This window comes from Microtus pennsylvanicus, chromosome 8 (assembly GCF_037038515.1).
Source record: "Microtus pennsylvanicus isolate mMicPen1 chromosome 8, mMicPen1.hap1, whole genome shotgun sequence".
NCBI lineage: Eukaryota > Metazoa > Chordata > Mammalia > Rodentia > Cricetidae > Microtus > Microtus pennsylvanicus.
Window position 1 is genome coordinate 82,790,760 of NC_134586.1, and position 22,471 is coordinate 82,813,230.

The 22,471-nt window shown below is 37.0% G+C and overlaps 1 protein-coding gene across 2 annotated transcripts in view; it reads right to left on the reverse strand.

Annotated features, from left to right (window-relative positions):
* The window catches only part of Ccser1 (coiled-coil serine rich protein 1), a 1,132,558-nt gene that overhangs the window by 518,997 nt on the left and 591,090 nt on the right, over nt 1-22,471 (reverse strand). For both annotated transcript variants that reach the window (XM_075983940.1, XM_075983941.1), the window contains exon 9: nt 1,587-1,664. In XM_075983940.1, coding sequence (XP_075840055.1) covers nt 1,587-1,664 — 78 coding nt within the window. The remainder of the gene's footprint in view (nt 1-1,586; nt 1,665-22,471) is intronic.

Here is a 22,471-nt window from a genome sequence, read left to right on the forward strand (position 1 = left end):
AGAGCTCATGATAAAAATGGTTTGACCTTCCTGGAATTTAGATAACTCACTTAAGAACTGAGTGCTTTGAAGTTGTTGGATTAGAAGCTAACCTGTAGTGTACATGTGCTATGATGTATATTGCAATATGGTTTGATGGAGATTTTGCTTTTATAATTCTTTTTGAAACATCTCTGACATCCAGACTTAGAAATACACAGATAATTATCTAAAATGTATGATCTAAGAGCTGATACACAATTATGTATTTACAATTGCCATATTGGAGGAAAAACTCAAAAGAGATAAACAGTGGAATACTTGTAAACTATCCTAAATTATAAAACTAGTTTCTCTCAAAAATAAAGACTAACAGCATGAAGATAACATTTAAAACTAGGCTAAAACCATTGTTGTAATGATATTAGTACCTGTAAGTTAAACATCTAGAAGAAAACATTAAAATATATATTATAGAAAAATTCCCCCCAAAAATATAGCTTTTAGTAGCTTTAAACTAAAACTAAACTTTGAAAACAATTTGTGCTAGAAGTCAAAACTAGTTTATTTTGTGACAGAGACATGTATACAATATAAATTTAATGCAGTTTGCATGGCAACACAAGAGTGACTTCTACATTTATGCTATCAGATAACATGGGATATAAATATATGCTGTCATTATAATGAAATGTTCACAAAACTCAAAGCTTGAATGTATCCAGTTTTGTCAACAAAGCTTACTCATCAACATTTCTAAATGTAAGAACAGGTTCTCCCAATAGTTTTCCCCTTTACTTTTTAGCAGAGGGGAGTAGCAACAATTCAACAAAACACAATTTTTAGAGCTATGCTTAAGAAAAACTGTTATTTACATCAGCTTTACAAAATCATATAGGATTTCTGGAGGGATATCAGGTTTAAAACATCTTACAAACCTATCAGCAAGTATCTTACATGAACCCTGATTGCTCTTCGAGCAGATGAGGAAGGGTGACTTGATCGGGGGAGGGGGAGGGAAATGGGAGGCGGTGGCGGTGAGGAGGCAGAAATCCTTAATAAATAAATAAATTTAAAAAAAAGGAAAAAAAAGAAAAAACCCACTAACTTTTAATTAAATTACTTGCATTATCTACATTGAAGCCCAAGAGCTAAAACATTATGGTAAAATTGTTTACAAAGTTGGAGGTATTTTTACATGCCTGAATGTAAAACGTTTGGCCTTAGGTTATTGCAAACCTAATAACTTTATTAAATTGTGAATAAATAAATTAGAATTTTCTTAAAAACAAATTATCCTATTATTATTATTATAGTTATATTATATTATAAATTATAGTATTCTTATGCACATTTTCATGTATCTTAAAATTCACCAGGTTAGAAATGTTGTTGTAAAAAAGTTAATAGGACTTGTGTATGCCACTTGGTGCCTGGAATTATCTTTTTCAGGTCATCAAGGTGTTTGGAAATGTTTAGAACAAGTGATGATCAAAGAAGAGCCCAATTCTATGCAGTCATCCTGGGACACCACAGCGGAGGTAAATAAGCTGTGAAAGTCTGAAAACCAGTAAAGAAGATAAAAATGGTCTTATATAGTTACTTACATCACAGCCTAGAAGTTCAGTCTGCGTGGATTTATCTACTCGTGAAGCAAAAGCCTTCTGTAAATGTTGCACTTTTTCCTGCAAAGTGGAAAAAGAAAATTACAATAATGGTAAGCCATGTGCTTCTATGCTAATATTTCCTGCTTACTAAAATTTGATTAATCTCTAATTCATGAATCCCTTTGTATGTGTGTGTGTGCCATCAGTTATCATAATGTTTTTGAATGAGTGCAAATATTTATAGCTTAGTTTTTGGTCACAGCCATCCCAAGGGGCCATCTTTTCATCTAGTCTAAGAGTAACTGTGGTGCTTTGGATAAGAGCTAGCCCGCATATTGCAGGCATTTGAACGCTACTGCTAAGGTGTGTGTTGTAATTCTGCAGCACTGACACACATTTGTAGGTTGGGTAGAGAATGTACTGCCACCTCAGATAAGAAGAGAAAGATGTATTATATGGGGACCAACTTAAAGTAGAAATGGGTGTGAAATGGGGCTTTTGAGGGGGGCAATAACGCATAAATACCTGAAGTCAGAAATTGCTACAAAGATGGGCCTAAATAGATAGAAGTTCAGTGGAGTCAGGTCATGAAAGAAACTACAGATGTGCCAAGGGATGAGACCAGAGTGGCAAGGCCAAACCAGACAGGACAGAAACCTGCACAAATGATTCCAAGTTAGTTTCTTTCTCAAAATACTATTCTGCAATTGCAAGGTGAGAAACCCATTTTAGATAAATCACAACACACTGATTTCAACTTGTCAGTGACCTTATATTATGCATAAGATGAAATCAGAACAAAGTAACACAGAGGAGAGGGGCATCTGGCAATAAGTTCTTAGGCACCTGTGGTTTTTTTTTTTGTTTGTTTGTTTCTCTAATCCCCTAAGCAAACTCAATTTCTGTAGCCCCTCTGGGAGATAGTGGAAGGTTAAATTGATTCAATTTCTCAGAGGGAACTTTTACAAATAAAATAATTGTAAACGTGATTATGTAATTGACTTTAGCGTTTCCTTTCCAAGAAATGAACAACTTGATAATTCTTAATTAAAACACACAGGTTGGTTTGTTCTTATTTGAAATTAAGAAAAATAAAATGTGTGCATAATTTATAGAAACATGGCACATGTTTGTAGAGAGTCAAGAAGAGATAAAGAAGATGTCTCCTGATTTATATTTGCTAATGCTTGAGGTACTAAATTATGTTGATTTGAGGTAATGTGTACTATTGCTACTGTTTACAAATATTTTTCGTAGCTAAACCTCTTAGCAATTAAATTGTAGATTAGAATATGTCACTGGTGTATAGTAGTAAAATATAACTTTTATCATAGAAAAATAACTGCATATAAGACAAATACAGTTTCTGAACTGATGGAGGCATTTAACTGCATTTACATTTTCTTTCCTACTGTAATCTTTACCACTATAATTATCAGTACTTATAGCAGATGCAAATGTGATACAGGCTAGATGTCAGGCAATGAAGCAAGTAAACAGGCACAATTTATGTATGTAAAATGGTTATTTTAAAATATTATTGTCACTTAAGTACATAAAACAGACACTGAGTTAAAGATCACACAAGACAGTAAGTAGAACAGGAATTTTAAACCTTCCTCTGTCTTCAACCTTAGTGTTCTTATGTGTAAAGATATCCCAACTTTGAAAAACTATGAAGAAAAGTTTTTGTCTCTATGTCATATATTCGAGAAAACATACAAATAAAGTTTCTGTAGTCATTGTACAACAGTAACTGCAGGGTGATAACAAACTATTTTTGAGGTCCACATGATTATATTCTTTTTAGATTTTACTAGGTTTTGGTTGTCTGCGGAAGGAACTTAAGATGGCTTTAGATTTACCCGTTAATTTCCTGTAAAGGTTACAAGTTCACAGAATACCTACTGACAAATATATGATAAGTAATGTATTTTACAGCAGGAGTCAGGAGTGAAGGATAAGGTTATTATTGAATTATAATACAAATTTCGAGAAAGAGTAATGAGGCAAAGTAAACATGTAAAAGACAAATTTTGAGAAGGCATGAAATTCCTCTAATAGCCATGATAATTAATGACAGCAGAATATTCTGAGTCTATTCTATTTGTCTTAAGTGTCATATTCAAGCACACACATATTGGGGGTGGGGGCATGTGTATGTGAGTGATAAAACAGACATTAATAGACTGGACATCCACAGCATATTCAATCCATAAACAAATTCTAATTTCACATGTTGGCATCATCCCCACACTCCCTGTTTTAGGTTAGATATCCAGCATTCACATAATAGTTCACAATCACCCATAACTCCAATGCCAGGAGATCCAACCATCTCTTCTGACCTCTGCAGGCACCAGAAATTTACTGAGTACACAGGCATACATTCAGGCAAAGCATTTATATACACAAATTAGATAAATAAAAAACTTAAAACACAGTTGTATGTAATGTTTCAATATACAAATAGCAAACACAATTGGAAAGAGATCTTGAAACACTTTTGTACTCAAAACAAACAGAAAATCTCAAGGAATAAAACTAAGGTAGTTACTATGGAGACCATAAGATTAAAAACTGTAAAACTCTTAAGACAGAGACTGGGTAAGACACTAGAAGATGGAAAGATTTCCTATGCTTATGGATTAGTAGAAATCATATAGTAAAAAAATGAACATCCTACCAAAAGCACAATTTAAAGATTCAGTGCAAACCCAAGTCAATCAAAATCCACCAACATTTTCACATAAGTACTAAAAATAAGTCCTCAAGTTCATATAAAATCACACACACACACACACACACACACACACACACACACACACACTCCAGATAACTAAAGGATTCCTAAGTAAAAATAATAATGATTATTATATCAAATTTCAAGCTAAGTTTGAAAGCTATAGTAATAAAAGCAGCATGGTACTGGCACAAAGAGAGACAAGCAGATCAGTGGAAGAAAATAGAAGACTTAAACATGAGTAATCATAATTACAGCTGTATGATAGATATTTGTCAAAGATGCCATAAAAACCTACAGTGGAGAAAAAGAGGACATATTCAAAGAACAGTGCTAGAAAAATTGAATGCCCACAACAACTTATAAGCAATACGTTAATTAAAATGGAAAGATCATGAATTTGAGAGGGATTTAACAGGTACACAGCAAGAGTTGCTGGAGAGGATGTGCAAAAGTAATGAAAATATAATCCTTATGTATGACATTTTCAAAACTAAATTTAAAAAAGAGTAAATTTAGTGGAAAAAGGTCTAATTTACTTTATTTTATATTTTTATTTTATTACTTAAAAAATATCAATCCATATTCCGACTCCCTCCCTTCCTCCCACTTTTACCCTTCCTCCCACTCCCTTCACAGACCCTCCCACCCCACTCCCTCCATCCTAAAAGAGGGCAATGTAGCCCAACCTGTAGAAAGTCCAAGGCCCTCGCTACTACATCTAGGTTGAGCAAGGTATACATTCAAAGAGAATAGGATCCCAAGAAGCCAGCACATGCAGCAGACACAAATACCAGTGTCACTATCAGTGGCCCCTCAGTCTGCCCCAACTGTCAACCCCCTTCAGAGGGAATTGTTTGTTCCCATGCTCATTCACTCCCAGTCCAGTTGAAGTTGGTGAGCTACTATTAGCGCAAGCAAACTGTCTCAGCGGATGAACCCCTTGTGGTCTTGAATTCCTTGCTGATACTCTCACTCCCTCCACTTTTCAACTGGATCTTGGGAGCTCAGTCCAGTGCTCAGATGTGGGTCATTGCCTCTGTTTCATCTGTTGTTGGATGAAGGTTTTATGGTGATATTTAAGATAATCATCAGCCTGACTACAGGGAAAGGCCAGTTTAGACACCCTCTCATCTATTGCTTAGGGTCTTAGCTGGGGTCATCCTTTTGGATGCCTGGGCATTTTTCTAGAGCCAAGTTTCTTCCTAACCCCATAACAGTTCACTTAATCAAGGTATCTCTTTCCTTCCTCTCATATCTGTCTGTCCTCCATCTCAACTATCCCATTCCTTCAAGTTATCCTCACGTCCCCCTTCTTTCTCCCCTTTACTGCCTGCCCCCATGCTCCCATTTTTTTTTCTGTTTCCAATTTCAAGGTGGGTCTATATATGTTTTTCTTTGGGTTCACCTTATTACTTAGCTCCTCTAGGATCATGACTATAGGTTCAATGTTTATGACTAGTATCCACTTATGAGTGAGTACATACCATATTCGTTTTTGTGGGGGTCTGAGTTACCTCACTCAGGATAGTGTTTTCTAATTCCATCCATTTGCATGTAAAATTCAAGTGTCATTGTTTTCCACCGCTGAGTAGTACTCTAATGTATAGATGTGCCACACTTTCTTTACCCATTCTTCAGTTGAGGGGCATCTAGGTTGTTTCCAGTTTCTGGCTGTTACAAATGTTAGAAATGTTCTGCTATGAACATAGATGAACAAATGCTTTTGTAGTATGATTAAGCATCTTTTGGGTATATTCCCAAGAGTGATATTGCTGGATCCTGAGGTAGATTGATTCCCAGTTTTCTGAGAAACCACCACACTGATTTCCAAAGTGGTTGCACAAGTTTGCATTCCCACCAGCAATGGATGAGTGTTCCCCTTGCTCCACATCCTCTCCATCATAAGCTATCATTAGCTATTTTATCTTAGCCATTCTGACAGGTGTAAGATGGTATCCCAGAGTTGTTTTGATTTGCATTTCCCTGGTTGGTGTGAGAGAATTGTCTGTATTCTGTCGATTGTGTTTTAAATAAACACCGATTGGCCAGTATCCAGGCAGGAAGTATAAGCAGGATAACCAGACAGGAAATAGAGGTGGGGCAATAAGAACAGGAGAATTCTAGGAAAGAGGAAGCCCATTCTTCCGCAGTACTTTCCAGACACTGAAGAAGCAGGATGTGACCTGCCCCGTTGAAAAAGGTACTGAGCCATGTGGCTATCGTAGATAAGAATAATGTGTTAATATAAGTTATAAGAGCCAATAAGAATACTGGTAATGGGCCAATGAGTTTATAACTTATGGAGATCTCTGTGTGATTTTCTTTGGGGCATACTGGCTGTGGGAACTGGGCAGGAAAGAAACCCCAACAAGCAGGCCCTCATGTTACACCTGAGGAAGTTGAACATGTCCTTAGTATCTTTTGGCTATTTGAAATTCTTCAGTTAAGAATTCTCTGTTTAGTTTAGTATACCAATTTTTAACTGGGTTATTTGGAATTTTAATGTCTAATTTCTAAAGTTCTTTATATATTTTGGAGATCAGTCCTTTGTCTGATGTTGGGTTGGTGAAGCTTTTTTTCCCATTCAGTAGGCTGCCTTTTTGTCTTATTGACTGTATCCTTTGCTTTACAGAAGCTTCTCAGTTTTAGGAGGTCCTAAAATAAAATACACATTTATTTATTGTTGTTCTCATTGTCTGTGCTACTAGGGTTATATTTAGGAAGTGGTCTCCTGTGCCCATGCATTGAAGGTTACTTCCCACTTTCTCCTATATCAGGTTCAGTGTGTTTGGGTTTATTTTGAGGTCTTTAATCCATTTTGGCTTGAATTTTGTGCATAGTGGCAGATATGGATATACTTTCATTTTTCTACAGGTAGACATAATTATGCCAAAACCATTTGTTGAAGATGCTTTCTTTTTTCCAATGTATAATTTCAGCTTCTTTGTCAAAAATCAGGTGTTTATAGAGGTGTGGATTAATATACAGGTCCTCAATTAGATTCCATTGGTCAATTCTCTGTTTTTATGCCAATACCAAGCTGTATTCATTACTGTAGTTCTGTAATAGAGCTTGATGTCAGGGATGGTAATGCCTCCTGCAGTTCCTTTATTGTACAGGATTGTTTTGGCTATCCTGGGGTTTTTGTTTTTCCATCTAAAGTTGATTTTTTTCAAGATCTGTGAAGAATTATGTTGGGATTTTGATGGGGATTGCATTGAATCTATAGATTGGTCCTGGACAGGCATTGTGCAGACATTCAGAGACCATGGATGCTAGCCCAGACTACTATACCCAGCAAAACTTTCCATCACCATAAACGTGAAAACAAGATATTCCATGACAGCACCAGATTTAGTCAATATGTAGTCACAAAACCAGCCCTATACAAAGTACTAGAAGGAAAATTCCAACCCAAAGAAAGAAGTTAGCTACAAATAAAAACACATACAATAGATTATCTCAGAGCAGCAAACAAAATCCTTCCCAAAGAAGGGGAAAATGCACGCAACAATATCACCAACAACAAAACAAAAATAACAGAAACTAGTAATCACTGGTCATTAATATCAATGGTCTCAATTCATCTATAAAAAGACACAGGGTAAGAGAATGGATATGAAAACAGGATCCAGCATTCTGCTATTTAAAAGAGACACACCTCAATCTCAAAGACAGACACTACCTCAGAGTAAAGGGTTGGGAAAAGGTTTTCCAATCAAATGGACCTAAGAAACAAGCAGGTGTGGCTATTCTACAATCTAACAAAATTTATTTCAAACTAAAATCAATCAGAAGATATGGAGAAGGACACTTTATACTCATACAGGAACAATTCATCAAAATGAAGTCTCAATTCTGAATATCTATGTCCCTAATCCACATATGTAAAATAAACATTACTAAAACTTAAATGGCACAACAAACCTCACACACTAATATATTTCAACACCCCTCTCTCAACAATGAATAGGTTAAACAGACAGAAACTTAACAGAGAAATAAGAGAACTAAGAGATATAATGAATCAAATGGACTTAACAAACATCTATAGAACATTCCACCCAAACAAGAAAAAATATACCTTCTTCTCACCACATCATGGAACCTTCACTAAAATTGATCACATTCTTGGTAACAAAGCAAACATCCACAGATACAAAAAAAGAATTGGAGTAATCCACTGTGTCTTATCGGATCACCATGGAGTAAAGTTAGTAAAGAATTCAACAATACTACTCCCAGGAAGCCTACAAACTCATAGAAACTAAACAGTCAACCACTGAACTACTCCTAGGTCAAGAAAGAAATAAAGAAAGAAATTAAAACCTTCCTTGAATTCAATGAAAATGAAGGCACAACATATCCAAACCTATGGGACACTATGTTTTATTTTTTATATTTAAATTTCTTTAACTGTTTATGTCTATTCAATGCCTGTGGGAGAAAAACGGCACCACAGAAGTTTATTTTTCCATGGCTTATGAGCTAATTAAGTCACATGTCACTGAGGCAGCATTGCGAAAGGCAACTATCATAGAATGAGATACTAGGAAGAGATATGGAAAATACAGCAAAACTTTTCTTTAAGGAAACTTTAAAAAAATAAAACCAGACCTAACTCTCCCCATGTACAAAATCCAAATCAAAAGTTATCAAGCACTTGGTGCTGGAGAGTTGGCTTAGCAGTTGAGGGCACTGGTTTTTCTTCCAGAGAACTAAGCTTTAATGCCCCATCATTCACAACCATCTATAACACTAAATCCAGAGGATTCCGTGCCCTTTGCTGGCCTTTGCAGGCACCAGACACACAAATACATGCAGTCAAAACACTCATATACATAAAATAAAACACAATAAAATAAGATTTTAAATGTTTCTAGGAACTTAAATGTCAAACCCAAAACTATCAAGTGAAGAGAAGAAAACATAAAATGCTTCGAAATAGTGAAATGGACCATGATGATTTGAAGAAGACCCTTGGAGGACAAAAAAGATATCACAGACAAAGAGGATTGCATCAAACTATGAAGTTTTAGTACAGCGACCATGGTGGGATGCTATAGGAGATAGAGACGATAGTCGCTGCACACTACTGCATAACTGGAGGCTAAAGAACAAGAAGTCATTGTTGCAATCCCTCATTTACAGAAGAGAGCTTGGCAAAGAATAGGTTTAAGTTAGGGAAACTTATTTTTAAAACATTTAAAGAACATAAAATCTGCTATAACATAGTATGGGTCTAACAGCATGAATCTAGAGCTTATAATGATGGAAATGAAATACTGTTAATTAACAGGAAGGGAGCATAAAGGCTAACTTTTAACATGGAAATGTAATGTAATTCATTATAACAAAATTCACACAGTGTGGTAGATCGACTCTATTCTATGAAATAAGTGGGTCAATGGAATTTGAACATCATCATGTGTTGGATTTTAATGCCAATAATAAGATACATTTACGTAAAACAAAAGCAAAACCGAGATAAAATCACCAGATTTCTTAACAATGCCAAAGCCAGGGATGAGCACAGGGAGGCAAAGTCAAAAACTGAACAGCTTACATTAATTATTCTTATGCCCCCTTTAGTGGGCATTTATCAGTGCGAACGTTCGCAGAAATAGAAGGAGTATAGCTGCCAAGTAAACAAACATCCTTAAGTGTAGCTGCCAAAGACAGAGAACAACATTCTAGTGACAAGCAGTCATAAAACAGCAACTTCCTTGATGCTCAATGCTAGTCATGCTGTGTTTCAGGACACATGAGCAGAACTCTAGGGCTGACCTACACTGACCCTGAAGACCTAGGAAAACTGGACATCTTGGATGCGCAAAGTCTAATGAATAAGATCAGGGAAAACAGAGCCTGGCAGACAAGCATCAGAGAGGAGAGGACTGCTGTCAACAACTGTGCCTCAGGCTACATCAGGGGAGGTTAGGAGCTCCTGAACAAAACACCTCTGAAGTTTGACTGCCCACCAGGTATATAATAGCCACCATGACCTTCAACTGTGAGAAATGGTCCCTTCATGTCTTCTATTTCCTTTTTCGTCAAGGCTGCTTAAATTACTTTGCTACTAACTGACTGGGAGAAAAAAAAAAAGATTTGAAATCCTTTTCTCCATTCTTGCTAGTTTGTCTTTCTTTCTTTCTTTCTTTCTTTCTTTCTTTCTTTCTTTCTTTCTTTTTTTCCTTTCTTTTTTTCTTTCTTTCTTTTATTTTGTTTGCTTTTATTTTTTCAGAGAGTAGTGCCACAGCTTTGGCTTCTGTGAGTGTAGAACAAATAGCCCCACTCAGTATCTTTACCTTGTTTTCCCATTTGGAATGCAAAACTGTCAGTGAAGAAAAGTAAAGAGAATAATAGGAGCTGTTTTGTAATCACCAGCAGTGAACACCAGAATTTAGATATGTCTTAGTATTAGTTGTATTGCCCTTTGAGTTAGGGAGGTTTCTTCACATGCTTATACCTATGTGGACAGGATTCTGTGAGGCCAAAAAAGGTGACACAAAAGTCAAGTCTTTCCTTCTTGACTATACCCTAAATATCCAGAACACCGGGACCATTGACATCTGTCTGGATCAGTCTTGAGGAGTCTGGAAGATACAGACTTGATGGACTGATTAGGTAACTCACACACATACTCAGGCTCTGAAGGAAGATCCCAATGTATACTAGGTTGGGCTGGACCCAAGCCAAGGGTTGTCCATATAGTTAACTTCCTAGACTGAATGCTATGGTGTAATAAGTAAATAAATTCATATTTATTTATTTATTCATTTATTTATTTATTTTAACTTTCTTTTTGTTTTATTAAGAAAAAAACAATTTCTGCCTCCTCCCAGCCTCCCACTCCCCCCCCACTCCTCTCCCTGTCCCCCCACTCCTCTCCCTCTCCTCCCACTCCTCTCCCCCTCCCTCTCAAGTCTGAAGAGCAGTCAGGGTTCCTTGCCTGTGGAAAGTCCAAAGTCCTCCCCCATCCATCCTGGTCTAGGAAGGTGAACATCCAAAATGGCTAGGCTCCCACACAGCCAGAACATGAAGTAGGATCAAAACCCAGTGCCATTGTCCTTGGCTTCTCAGCAGCCCTCATAACTTGGGGCAACGGGATGATTGGGATAAAGGAAGGTTGGATAGGGGAGCAGGGAAGCACATATCTTAATTAAGGGAGCCATCTTAGGGTTGGGAAGAGACTTGGACCTAGAGGGGCTTCCAGGTGCCCAAGACGAGGTCCCCAGTTAGTTCCTGGGGCAGCTGGAGATAGGGAACCTGAAATGATCCTATCCTATAGCCATACAGATGAATATTTTGCATATCACCACAGAACCTTCATCTGGCGAGGGATGGAGATAGAGACAGAGATCCACATTGGAGTACTGGACTGAGCTCCCAAAGTCCCTATGAGGAACAGAAGGAGGGAGAAGATGAGCAAGAAAGTCAGGACCAAGAGGGGTGCACCCACCCACGGAGACAGTGGGGCTGATCTATTGGGAGCTCACCAAGGCCAGCTGGACTGAGACTGAAAAAGCAGGGGATAAAACCGGACTCTCTGAATAAATTCATATTTAAAATCTGCAATTTGAACATGGTTTTTCAAATAATGAGCAAACCACAGTTGGTAAAATAGAATAGAGCACCACTGTTCACCTGTTTTAAAAGGTTTGATTTCTGGCCTGGGTCTGAAAAAGCATGGGATAAATCCGGACTGGCTGAATATAGAGGACAATGAGGAATACTGAGAACTCAAGAACAATCGCAGAGGGTTTTTGATCCTACTGCACGTACTGGCTTTGGGGGAGCCTAGGCAGTTTGGATGCTCACCTTAGGAGACCTGGATAGAGGTGGGCAGTCCTTGGGCTTCCCACAGGTCAGGGAACCCTGATTGCTCTTCGAGCAGACTAGGGAGGGTGACTTGATCGGGGGAGGGGGAGGGAAATGGGAGGCGGTTGCGGGGAGGAGGCAGAAATCCTTAATAAATAAATAAAATAAAATAAAATAAAAATAAAAACAGTAAAAATAAAAAAAAAAAAAAAAAAAAGGTTTGATTTCTGAACCCAATAGAGTTTCCTTCTGTGAGCACCCAATCGTGATACTAAGCTGGAACTCACACATTTGCAGATGAAATGCCTCCAGTTTGGGTTTGCTTCACCAGAAAAGTAGTGTGGGGATTTAACAGGTTCACGAAGAGGTGAAGATAGCAATTGCAATTTTGTTTTATTGAAAACAACAACAAAAAACAATGGATCAAAACTGTAAAGACAAACAGAGGAAGTATCAGATCAATAAGCATCTGAAAATTTTTATTTTCATTGCATTTTATGGTTACTGTATTAAGAAACCTCCTGGAGCTCACCGCAGTGAGATGGCTTTGTAGTTGTTGATTTTTACCATATGCCCAGCTAAGCACATTGCACAGAACATTTGAAAACTATGAACAGATTGTCACAGAAGCAGGTCACACAGGATGAAGGCATATCTATCTATCTTTAAGAAGAGGTTGGCATGCTTCATTGAAGCAGTAGCTTGATCTATAAAGTTCGAGAATGAGGATGCTTAGCGATTGGAAATATCAGGAATATTTGCAGCCCAGATGAAGACATACAGTGTTCTAAATGAGAAGCGTGGACTTTGCTCTGTAGCGTGATGATATGAACCAAATGCATGCTTTCTACTCAGTTCAAATATCATTATTATAGACCCGAAGTTGTTAGATATGCCTCTACCTCTTACACATTTGTGAACATCAGCTAACACCAGTGGTAGATAAATCAACTTTTATTTTGCTTTTTTTGTGCTTACGGAAGGCTGATCAACACATTTATTCTTATCAATCCTCCAGGCAATCCTTTATTGTAAAAGATTGTTTTGGCTATCCTGGGTTTTTTGTTTTTCCATATAAAGTTGATTATTGTCTTCTCAAGGTCTGTGAAGAATTTTGATGGGGATTGCATTGAATCTATGGATTGCTTTGGAGAAACTAGACTGTAAAAGGCTAATCAACCCCATTATAAAATGGGGCACTGAGCTGAACACAGAATTCTCAACAGAAGAAGTTCAAATAGCCAAAAGACACTTAAGGTTATGCTCAACTTCCTTAGTGATCAGGGAAATGCAAATCACGACAAATTTAAGATACCATTTTATACCTGTCAGAATGGCTAAAATCAAAAACACCAATGATAGCCTTTGCTGGAGAGGTTGTGGAGTAAGGGGTACACTCATTCATTGCTGCTGGGAATGCAAACTTGTGCAACCACTTTGGAAAGCAGTGTGGTGGTTTCTCAGGAAATTCGAGATCAACCCACCCCTGGACCCAGCAATACCACTCTTGGGAATATACCCAAGAGATGCCCTATCATACAACAAAAGTATATGCTCAACTATGTTCATAGCAGCATTGTTTGTAATAGCCAGAACCTGGAAACAACCTAGATGCCCTTCAATGGAAGAATGGATGAAGAAATTATGGAATATATACATATTAGAGTACTACTCAGCAGTAAAAAACAATGACGTCTTGAATTTTGCATGCAAATGGACGGAAATAGAAAACACTATCCTGAGTGAGGTAAGCCAGACCCAAAAAGAGGAACATGGTATGTACTCACTCATAATTGGTTTCTAGCCATAAATAAAGGACATTGAGCCTATAATTCGTGATCCTAGAGAAGCTAAATAAGAAGGTGAACCTAAAGAAAAACGTATAGTCATCCCCCTGGATATTAACCTTCATCAGGCGATGAAAGGAGACAGAGACAGAGTCCCACATTGAAGCACCGGACTGAAACCCCAAGGTCCAAATCAGGAGAGAGAGCACGAGCAAGGAACTCAGGACCGCGAGGGGTGCACCCACACACTGAGACAATGTGGATGTTCTATCGGGAACTCACCAAGGCCAGCTGGCCTGGGTCTGAAAAAGCCTGGGATAAAACCAGACTCGCTAAACAGTGGACAGTGAGGACTACTGAGAACTCAAGAACAATGGCAATAGGTTTTTGATCCTACTGCACATACTGGCTTTTGGGAGCCTAGGCTGTTTGGATACTCACCTTATTAGACCTGGTAGGAGGTGGGAGGTCCTTGGACTTTCCACAGGACAGGGAACCTTGAGTGCTCTTTGGGCTGATGAGGGAGGTGGAGTTGTTTGGGAGAAGGGGAGGGAAATGGGAGGCGGTGGCAGGGAGGAGACAGAAATCTTTAATAAATAAATAAATAATAATAATAATAAAGAAGTGGCAATAACACAAAAAAAGAAATAAAAAAAGATTTCTAGTATTCACAGCTCATATGCTCCAGCTTCACTCTTTGTTGAATCTTCTAAGAAACTAATAAAGTAAATGAAACTGGTGGTGGGAATTAGAGAAGAGTGGTAAATGTGTTTTTAGGCAATAGGGCCCAGAAAAATTTCTGGAAACTTCAAGACCTAAACCTTGCCCTACTATTAGCATCTTGATCTGAGCACACATTTCTATTTGTCAGAAATACTATCCAGTTCTATAGACCTTTAGCTATGTAAGGTAACTTCTGTAAGAAATGTTCATGAACACTTACAAAATCCCCATTTATTTTTATCTATAAACCTGTAGTTAATTTGGGATAAAGAAAGTTGTTTTCCTTCCTATTGGCATGAGCTTTCTGCAAGATGAATCTCAATATTCAGGGCACTAGTTTATAGTGCCTTGCTTGAGGAGAGGTCTGCGGTTTTCCTTTGTATCAGTAACTCTCGAGGATCAGTTCAGGTGAGAAAAGGAAGTGCTGGAAGCTAAGATGGTTGAGCTCTAGTCTATGTATGCAGTGTGTATAAGGTTTTAGTTTACTTTCTCTGGTCTTTTATTTTGTATTTAGCTCTAAATCCATGGGGTACAGAACGATATTGTTTCCCTTGACATGCACTCAGACAATGAATGGATCTGGAAGAACGAAATATGAATGCAGTCACTGGGATCACCCCGGAGAGCTAGGATAATTCAGACAAACAACAGTTCATAATTCTACACTTCAACCTTGAAAAATGTACAAAACCACGAACCACTACAGAGACCTTCCTGTACTGACAGTTCAAGAGGATGGCAGAGTGCTCACGCTTTTCCTTGCGTTATACTTCTACTGAGAAGATCAGAATGTAACACTATGCCAACTTCGTCAATATGACTACTGTTTTGAAGAAGATTCACTTGAAGGATAGTGAGTATTTTATAGTGTGGTGTTGATTCAATGCCAATGCATATAAAATAAGTATAATAAATCCTGAAGGACAACAAAATACTCCATTCATTATCAGAGATATGCTAATGACAGCATTCTGCAAAGATGAGTATAAGGGAGACAAGATCACTGAAGCTTGCTGAGTCAGCACAGCCTTCACTTGACAATCAGCAACAAACAAGTGGGTGTCTTAAATCAAACTCAGTAGACAAACTATACACACAGATCCAACTGTCCTGGCAACCCCAAGAGGTTCTAAAGTTAGATCATGAAGTACCCTTTTTTTGCCCCTTCAATATACTCGTAAGAAAAATTTGAGATGCAAACTTGAGTACATCCATATATGAATTAATTATATGAAGACCAATCTTAATATAGTAGAGAACCTAAGAAGATTACATATTACCAAGAGAGGAATTACTGATTTTCAGCACTTGCTTATTATTCTTTTAAACATCAATGTTAAGCAGTGATATTTAAAGTTATATAACTAATTATAAAATTTTAGTGAGAGTTAATATCTCGATAATTCATCTACCATTAATGGTAGTACATTTAGTTATGCAAAAAATAATGGCCTCTTGGTTGCTTTGTAAAATAAAAATACAATAAAATTTTTATATTTTTACTATTTATTGTAATGTTGTTTTACTTTTTTTTTAGGAAGATGCTTCTCTATTGTGAAAGTTATTTCCAAATAAATTCTTTGTAAGTGGAAAATATTCAAGTAAAATAATTTTAATATACCTAACCTACAATGCAACATTGCTTAACAAAACAACATACTGGAGGGCATGCATCACTTACACTAGTGGCGATGTGGCTGACTGCAAGGAATAACATTGCCTTAGCTGAGCATCACAAGGCTATTGGCCTATATGTCACCAGTCAGGAAAAGGATGAACTTTTGGTAGTTTTAATAGAGATAGTATATAAATAAGTTAGTGCTTGGGGTGCATGAAAAAAATATTCCAGGGTGAAAGTGAGTAAAAGTCAAGGTCATATACAAGTTCACTAGAGGCACAACTGAGTCGTGGTTCTCAAGAGGACAGAGAAAGAGAGGGGAGCAAATACATCCAAGAGAAGCAGTGATGCATGAACCTGATCTGAGTATCTGTTTCGGGCTATCTTGTTTTTGGTTTGATGAGCTACCTCAGCTGACTTTGAAAAAATTACTATTTTAAATAAGGGAGATCATTGCCTTTCAAACTCAAAACTTCAAATTCAGCAATTTATGAAATTGATTTCTAAAAAAATTAAAGATTTACAAGAACTAAAAGCAGAGCAATCACTGGTAACTATTTTCACTTTTGTGAAGCATTTTATAGTGCGGTGTTGATTCAATGCCAATGCATATAAAATAAGTATAATAAATCGTGAAGGACCACAAAATACTCCATTCATTATCAGAGATGTGCTAATGACAACATTCTCCTTAAGAAATGGCTTGACTTTTAAATTAAAAATACTATTAGGAATTATGATATGTAAAATGAGTTTTTGAATATAAAAGTCACCTTATCACATTCAAGTTGTGTCCAAATTTGTTCGCTGTCCAGTTCTGTCACATATCCTGTAGCCATCTTTCTTTCCTAAAATTGGAAATGTCTCTCAATTGACATTAATATTTGTGTGATTACTTTGAAACTGGAAAGTACATATGTAAATGTATTGGTTGTAGATGAGATGCCCTCTACATATCCATGTTCTAATTCCTCATAGGACATTTGCCATTTGAAATATAAAATAAAATCCTGTTGTTTAATAATTTTGTAAGCAAATAGAAATAGGTTTAGTTGAAGACATTTGATATTTTAAATTTATTCTCCTATCCTTGCATGTGAATTTGCAATGGATTATAATACTATATTTTTTCTGATATTACAGTATTTGACTCTTGAAGATATTCAAACCATGTGGAACATTTTAACGCAATTTTTATCTTCAGAAATATTTTTTATGATAAACTGTCGGAATAAAGATAACCAAATAGGGCTTCAGAGAGTTGGATAAATTGTTAGCTAGTGCCGTTGCTTTGGCAGAGAACCCTTATTAGTTCACAGAACCCAGGTCAGGGGATTCACAACCACCTGTGTCTCCAGGACCACTCCTCCTCTTACATATCTTTAAAAAATGTTAAAAAAATAACCAAATAGTCTCATAACATCTTTATTGTGCATCCTACATATCACTAAATTGTACAGCAGGACATTAGCAAACAAAAATATCGGTAGAAATGAAGAACACACAGTTTTCCACCAATGATTTTAGCATTAATTTTTAATTTATAAACATCACTGGAAATATTAAATGTAATATGTTATTTCAAGGTCACAAGCTCTCTATTAATAAGGGAAAATATATACTTCTAAATTCTGTACACTAACATTACTTCCCTGATTTGTCTATTGACTATTTCCATTCACAATTAGTAATTAAAATACTCATGGGCTGGCGGAATAGTTCCGTGGTTAATAGCATGCACTGCTCTTGAAGAGGACCTGAGTTCAATTCCCAGCAGCCATGTATGAGTTCTATGGTTGACAGAGCTGTAAAATTTAAATTTATTTCCAATATGAAAATATAATCTGTGATTCAACAAGACAAAAACTTTAGAGATAATCACATTTGCTGTTTATATACTTGTTTTAATAAAAGCTATAAAAGTTTTTATGACTAATAATGGTTATGAATTTGACAGATCTATGGAAAAGGAATGACATTTTAATAAATGGCTCCAGCCTTGTGGTGGAGGCACACCCATTTAATCCCAGCATTTGGGAGGCAGAGACTGGTGGATCTCTATGAGTTTGAGGTCTGCCTGGTCTACAAAGCTAGTTCCAGGACAGGCTCCAAAGTTACACAGAGAAACCTTGTCTCAAAAAAAAAAATAGTGAAAAGAAATGGCTACATCGAACTGGTCTACGAGACATTTTCTTGATTATTAATTAGTGTAGGAGGGTCCAGACCACTAGAGTATTTCCATCCCTAGGCAAGTGGGCTTGGGCTATATAAGAAAAGGCAGTCAGAAGTCAGTCTGGGAGCAAACCAGTAAGCAGCATTCCTCTTTCTCCTCCATGTTTTCGCTACATTTCCTGCCTTTATTCCCTAACTTGACTGCTTTCAGAGATTAGTGTGTCCTGGAAGTAAAAGTCAAATAAACCGCCTTTCCCATTTTAGCTTGTTTGTTTGTTTTATGGTGTTTGTTACAGCAACAGAAAATAAATTTGAACACCGTCCAACTTTTTAGACTAAAGTTTATCCTTTCTGCCAAGTTGCAGAACATTTCACTATCATTGAGCATCCGTAATCTCAGTGTAATCTCAACAAAATCTCCTAACGGTCTCGCCCCTTTGAGGCTTTCTAACAGTGAAAGATTCCCAATCCGGTCCACATGAAGACCTCCCCGTATCCCTGGTTGCTTAACTTTCTTCACCCTCTACCAATCTATCATGTGCTCTAGCACTTCTACTGAAATAATGTCCACACTTCCTGCCTCCTCTCTACCTCTGCTGCTCCCTTACAGTTTTCCCTGAGGTCACTGGAATAAGCTTCTGAGAGTTCTCCTCCTCCAGCTCATCTTGCTGACTATGTGCTTCACAGGAAAACAAATTTCATCTTCCCCAAAATAAGTAAGAATGTGCTTGACTGGCCCCATCTAAATTCTAGGCAGTGCCTCCACACTATACAGGACAATGTTTGGGATCTGGTGTCAGACTACATATAAGATATGTCTCTTCCTTGGTCACCCACAAATACTACTTTCTCTTCAAAGAAAATACTGAGATTTCCAGACATCTTAAAAGAAATAGACATGCCTAAATAATACTCTTTTAGTCTTCTTCATATAGGTAAAGATCATGACTCTTCTGATTCAAAATTTCCATGACTTTATGAATGTCATTTAACACTCTATAAAGAGGAACAAGTTTGACTTTCACAACTAGAATGGAAGTGTTTTTCCACTTAAACTTTTGTCACTTTATCTATCTTTTTGATTGTGTAGTGAAAAGAGTTAGGGGATTAGGCATGCATATCATAGAATGTATGTGGAGGATAGAAAAAAATCATAATGAGTCATTCTCTTTTTTCTACAATGGATTCTAGGAATCAAACTCGGGTCAATAGGCTTGGTGTTAGGTGCCTCTACTTGATAAGCCACCTCACCAACTCCATGGATCCAGTAAAAGAAAACCTTGTGGCAGATACTTAATTTTAGAGAGAATATCTAGTTTAGGATCAGTCTAATTGTATTAATTTCATGTACAATAGTGTAAAGATTATCATGATAATGATTTTATTCTAAATGTTGATTGAGAATTATTACAATGATGATGATCAATGCCTACCAAGAGACAGTTTCAAATTTGCCTGCATTAATTACTTAACAAGTTTTCTTCAAAATCATAATTTTTGGATACTTATATTGCTCTAAAATAGCATCTATTAATTTTCATTATGAAATGTTATATTTTATGTGCTATCCACAAGGGGATGCAACTAAAATATTTTAAGGAGTTAATAATTTTATAGCCTAGCTACTTGGTTACTTTATGCTAATGCTGAGTCAACATACCATAGTGAGTGCTTATGCTAGAGTAATAATTACTGAACTCGTGGTCAGATAAAAAAATGAAGAAATTGGAAGTACAGAATCCTTTTTAAGAGCATCCCCATAAGGACATTTTACTAGGCCTTACCTTTCAAAGATTTTACTATATTCCAAGAATACCATCCTGAAGAGCAAACCTTTAGCTACTTCAGATACTAACTACAGAAGATGTTCTTCTTATTTTCCAGCATTGATTTTGTTATTTTCCTCATGAATCCTACTATAATTAGAAAACTAATTGTTTGTATATCTCAGACTCATCCACCACTCTTATAATGCTGTTGTTCTGATAAAATGTTTCTTTTCATGCTTCTTTGGTGCTTTTTTTCTTTTTAAAAAATTATTTAATTTAGAAGGTTTTTTTTTTTTTCATTTTACATACCAACCCTGTTTCTCCCTTCCTGCCCTCCTCCTGTTCTCCCCTACCTTCCTTCCCCAACCCTCCATCTACTCCTCAGAAAGAGTAACACCTGCCATGGGGAGTCAACAAAATCTGACCTATCAAGTTGAGGCAGGACCAAGTCTTTCCCCTCTGTATCAGGGCTAAACAAAGTATCCTTCCATAAAGAATGAGCTCTAAAAAGCCAGTTCATGAATAAATGTTGGTTCCAGTGCCAGGGGCCCCAGAGACTGCACAAGCCACAGAACTGTCGCCCACATTCAGAGGGCCTAGTTAACCATATCAGTTCAGAGTCAGTGAGCTCCTGCTAGTTCCTGTCAGCTGTCTCTGTGGGTTTCCCCATCATGATCTTGACCCCTCCTCATATAACCCCTCTTCCCTTTCTTCGACTGGACTCAGTCCATTGTTTAGCTGTGGATCTCTGCATATTTTTCCATCAGTTGCTGCATGAAGGTTCTATGACGAAAATTAAGTAGTCATCAACCTGATTTCAGGACAAGGCTAGTTTAAGAACCCTCTCTATCAGTGCTAGGAGTCTTAGTTGGGAGCACCCTTGTGGATTACTGGGAGATTCCAAAGCACCAGTCATGTCTCGAACCCTCCAAATATATGAGCAAACAAGACCTGAGGAAGAGTGGATTTGTCAACATTCCATCATGGACAAGTAGGGGTTTAGGAGGCGATATTCCTCTCTGAGGATCTATAGGCAGCTGTCTCTTGCTAAGCAGAGGAGGAGGACCCGAAGGTAACATCTCTTACTGCTGACTGGTAGAAATTTTCTTCATTGGTGCAGTCATTGGTAAGTTGACCACACTCCTTTAAATAACCCCTCACTCATGATTCTGTAAGTAGTTCTAATTAAGTAATTCTGTAAGTAATTAAACTGGGTCACTAAAATAAGATATGATATCAAAATAGGAGGAAAACTAGTTATGAAGTAGAAGAGGACACATGGGAGTGAGAGGCAGACAATTTAGTGCAATATGGACAAAATATGATTGAAATTCATTACATATGTATAATATACCATAGTGAATCCAATCGTCTATATAATTAATATATTCTAACAAAATTTTTAAAAAGTCAATCAAAAAAATAATTTTATAGACTAAAGTCATAAGCAAATAAAATACAATGTTACTTGTTTTTAAATACTCCTACATTACAGAAGCTTCTCAGCTTTAGGAGGTTCCATCTATTCAATGTTACCCTTATTGTCTGTGCTACTGGGAAAAGGCAACATACTGATTGGGAGAAGATCTTCATCAACCCCGCATCAGACAAAGGTCTGATCTCCAAAATATATAAAGAACTCAAGAAAACAGACTTTAAAATTCTAACTAACCCAATTAAAAAATGGGGCACTGAACTGAACAGAGAATTCTCAACAGAAGAAATTCAAATGGCCAAAAGACAATTAAGGTCATGCTCAACCTCCTTAGCGATCAGGGAAATGCAAATCAAAACAACTTTGAGATATCATCTTACACCTGTCAGAATGGCTAAAATAAAAAACACCAATGACAGCCTTTTCTGGAGAGGATGTGGAGTAAGGGGAACACTCATCCATTGCTGCTGGGAATGCAAACTTGTGCAACCACTTTGGAAATCAGTGTGGTGGTTTCTCAGGAAATTCAGGATCAACCTACCCCAGGATACAGCAATACCACTCTTAGGAATATACCCAAGAGATACCCAATCATACTCCAAAAGCATTTGTTCAACTATGTTCATAGAAGCACTACTTGTAATAGCCAGAACCTGGAAACAACCTCGATGCCCCTCAATGGAAGAATGGATCCAGAAAGTGTGGAATATATACGCATTAGGAGTACTACTTAACAGTAAAAAACAATGACATCTTGAATTTTGCATGCAAACGGATGGAAATAGAAAACACTATCCTGTGTGAGGTAACCCAG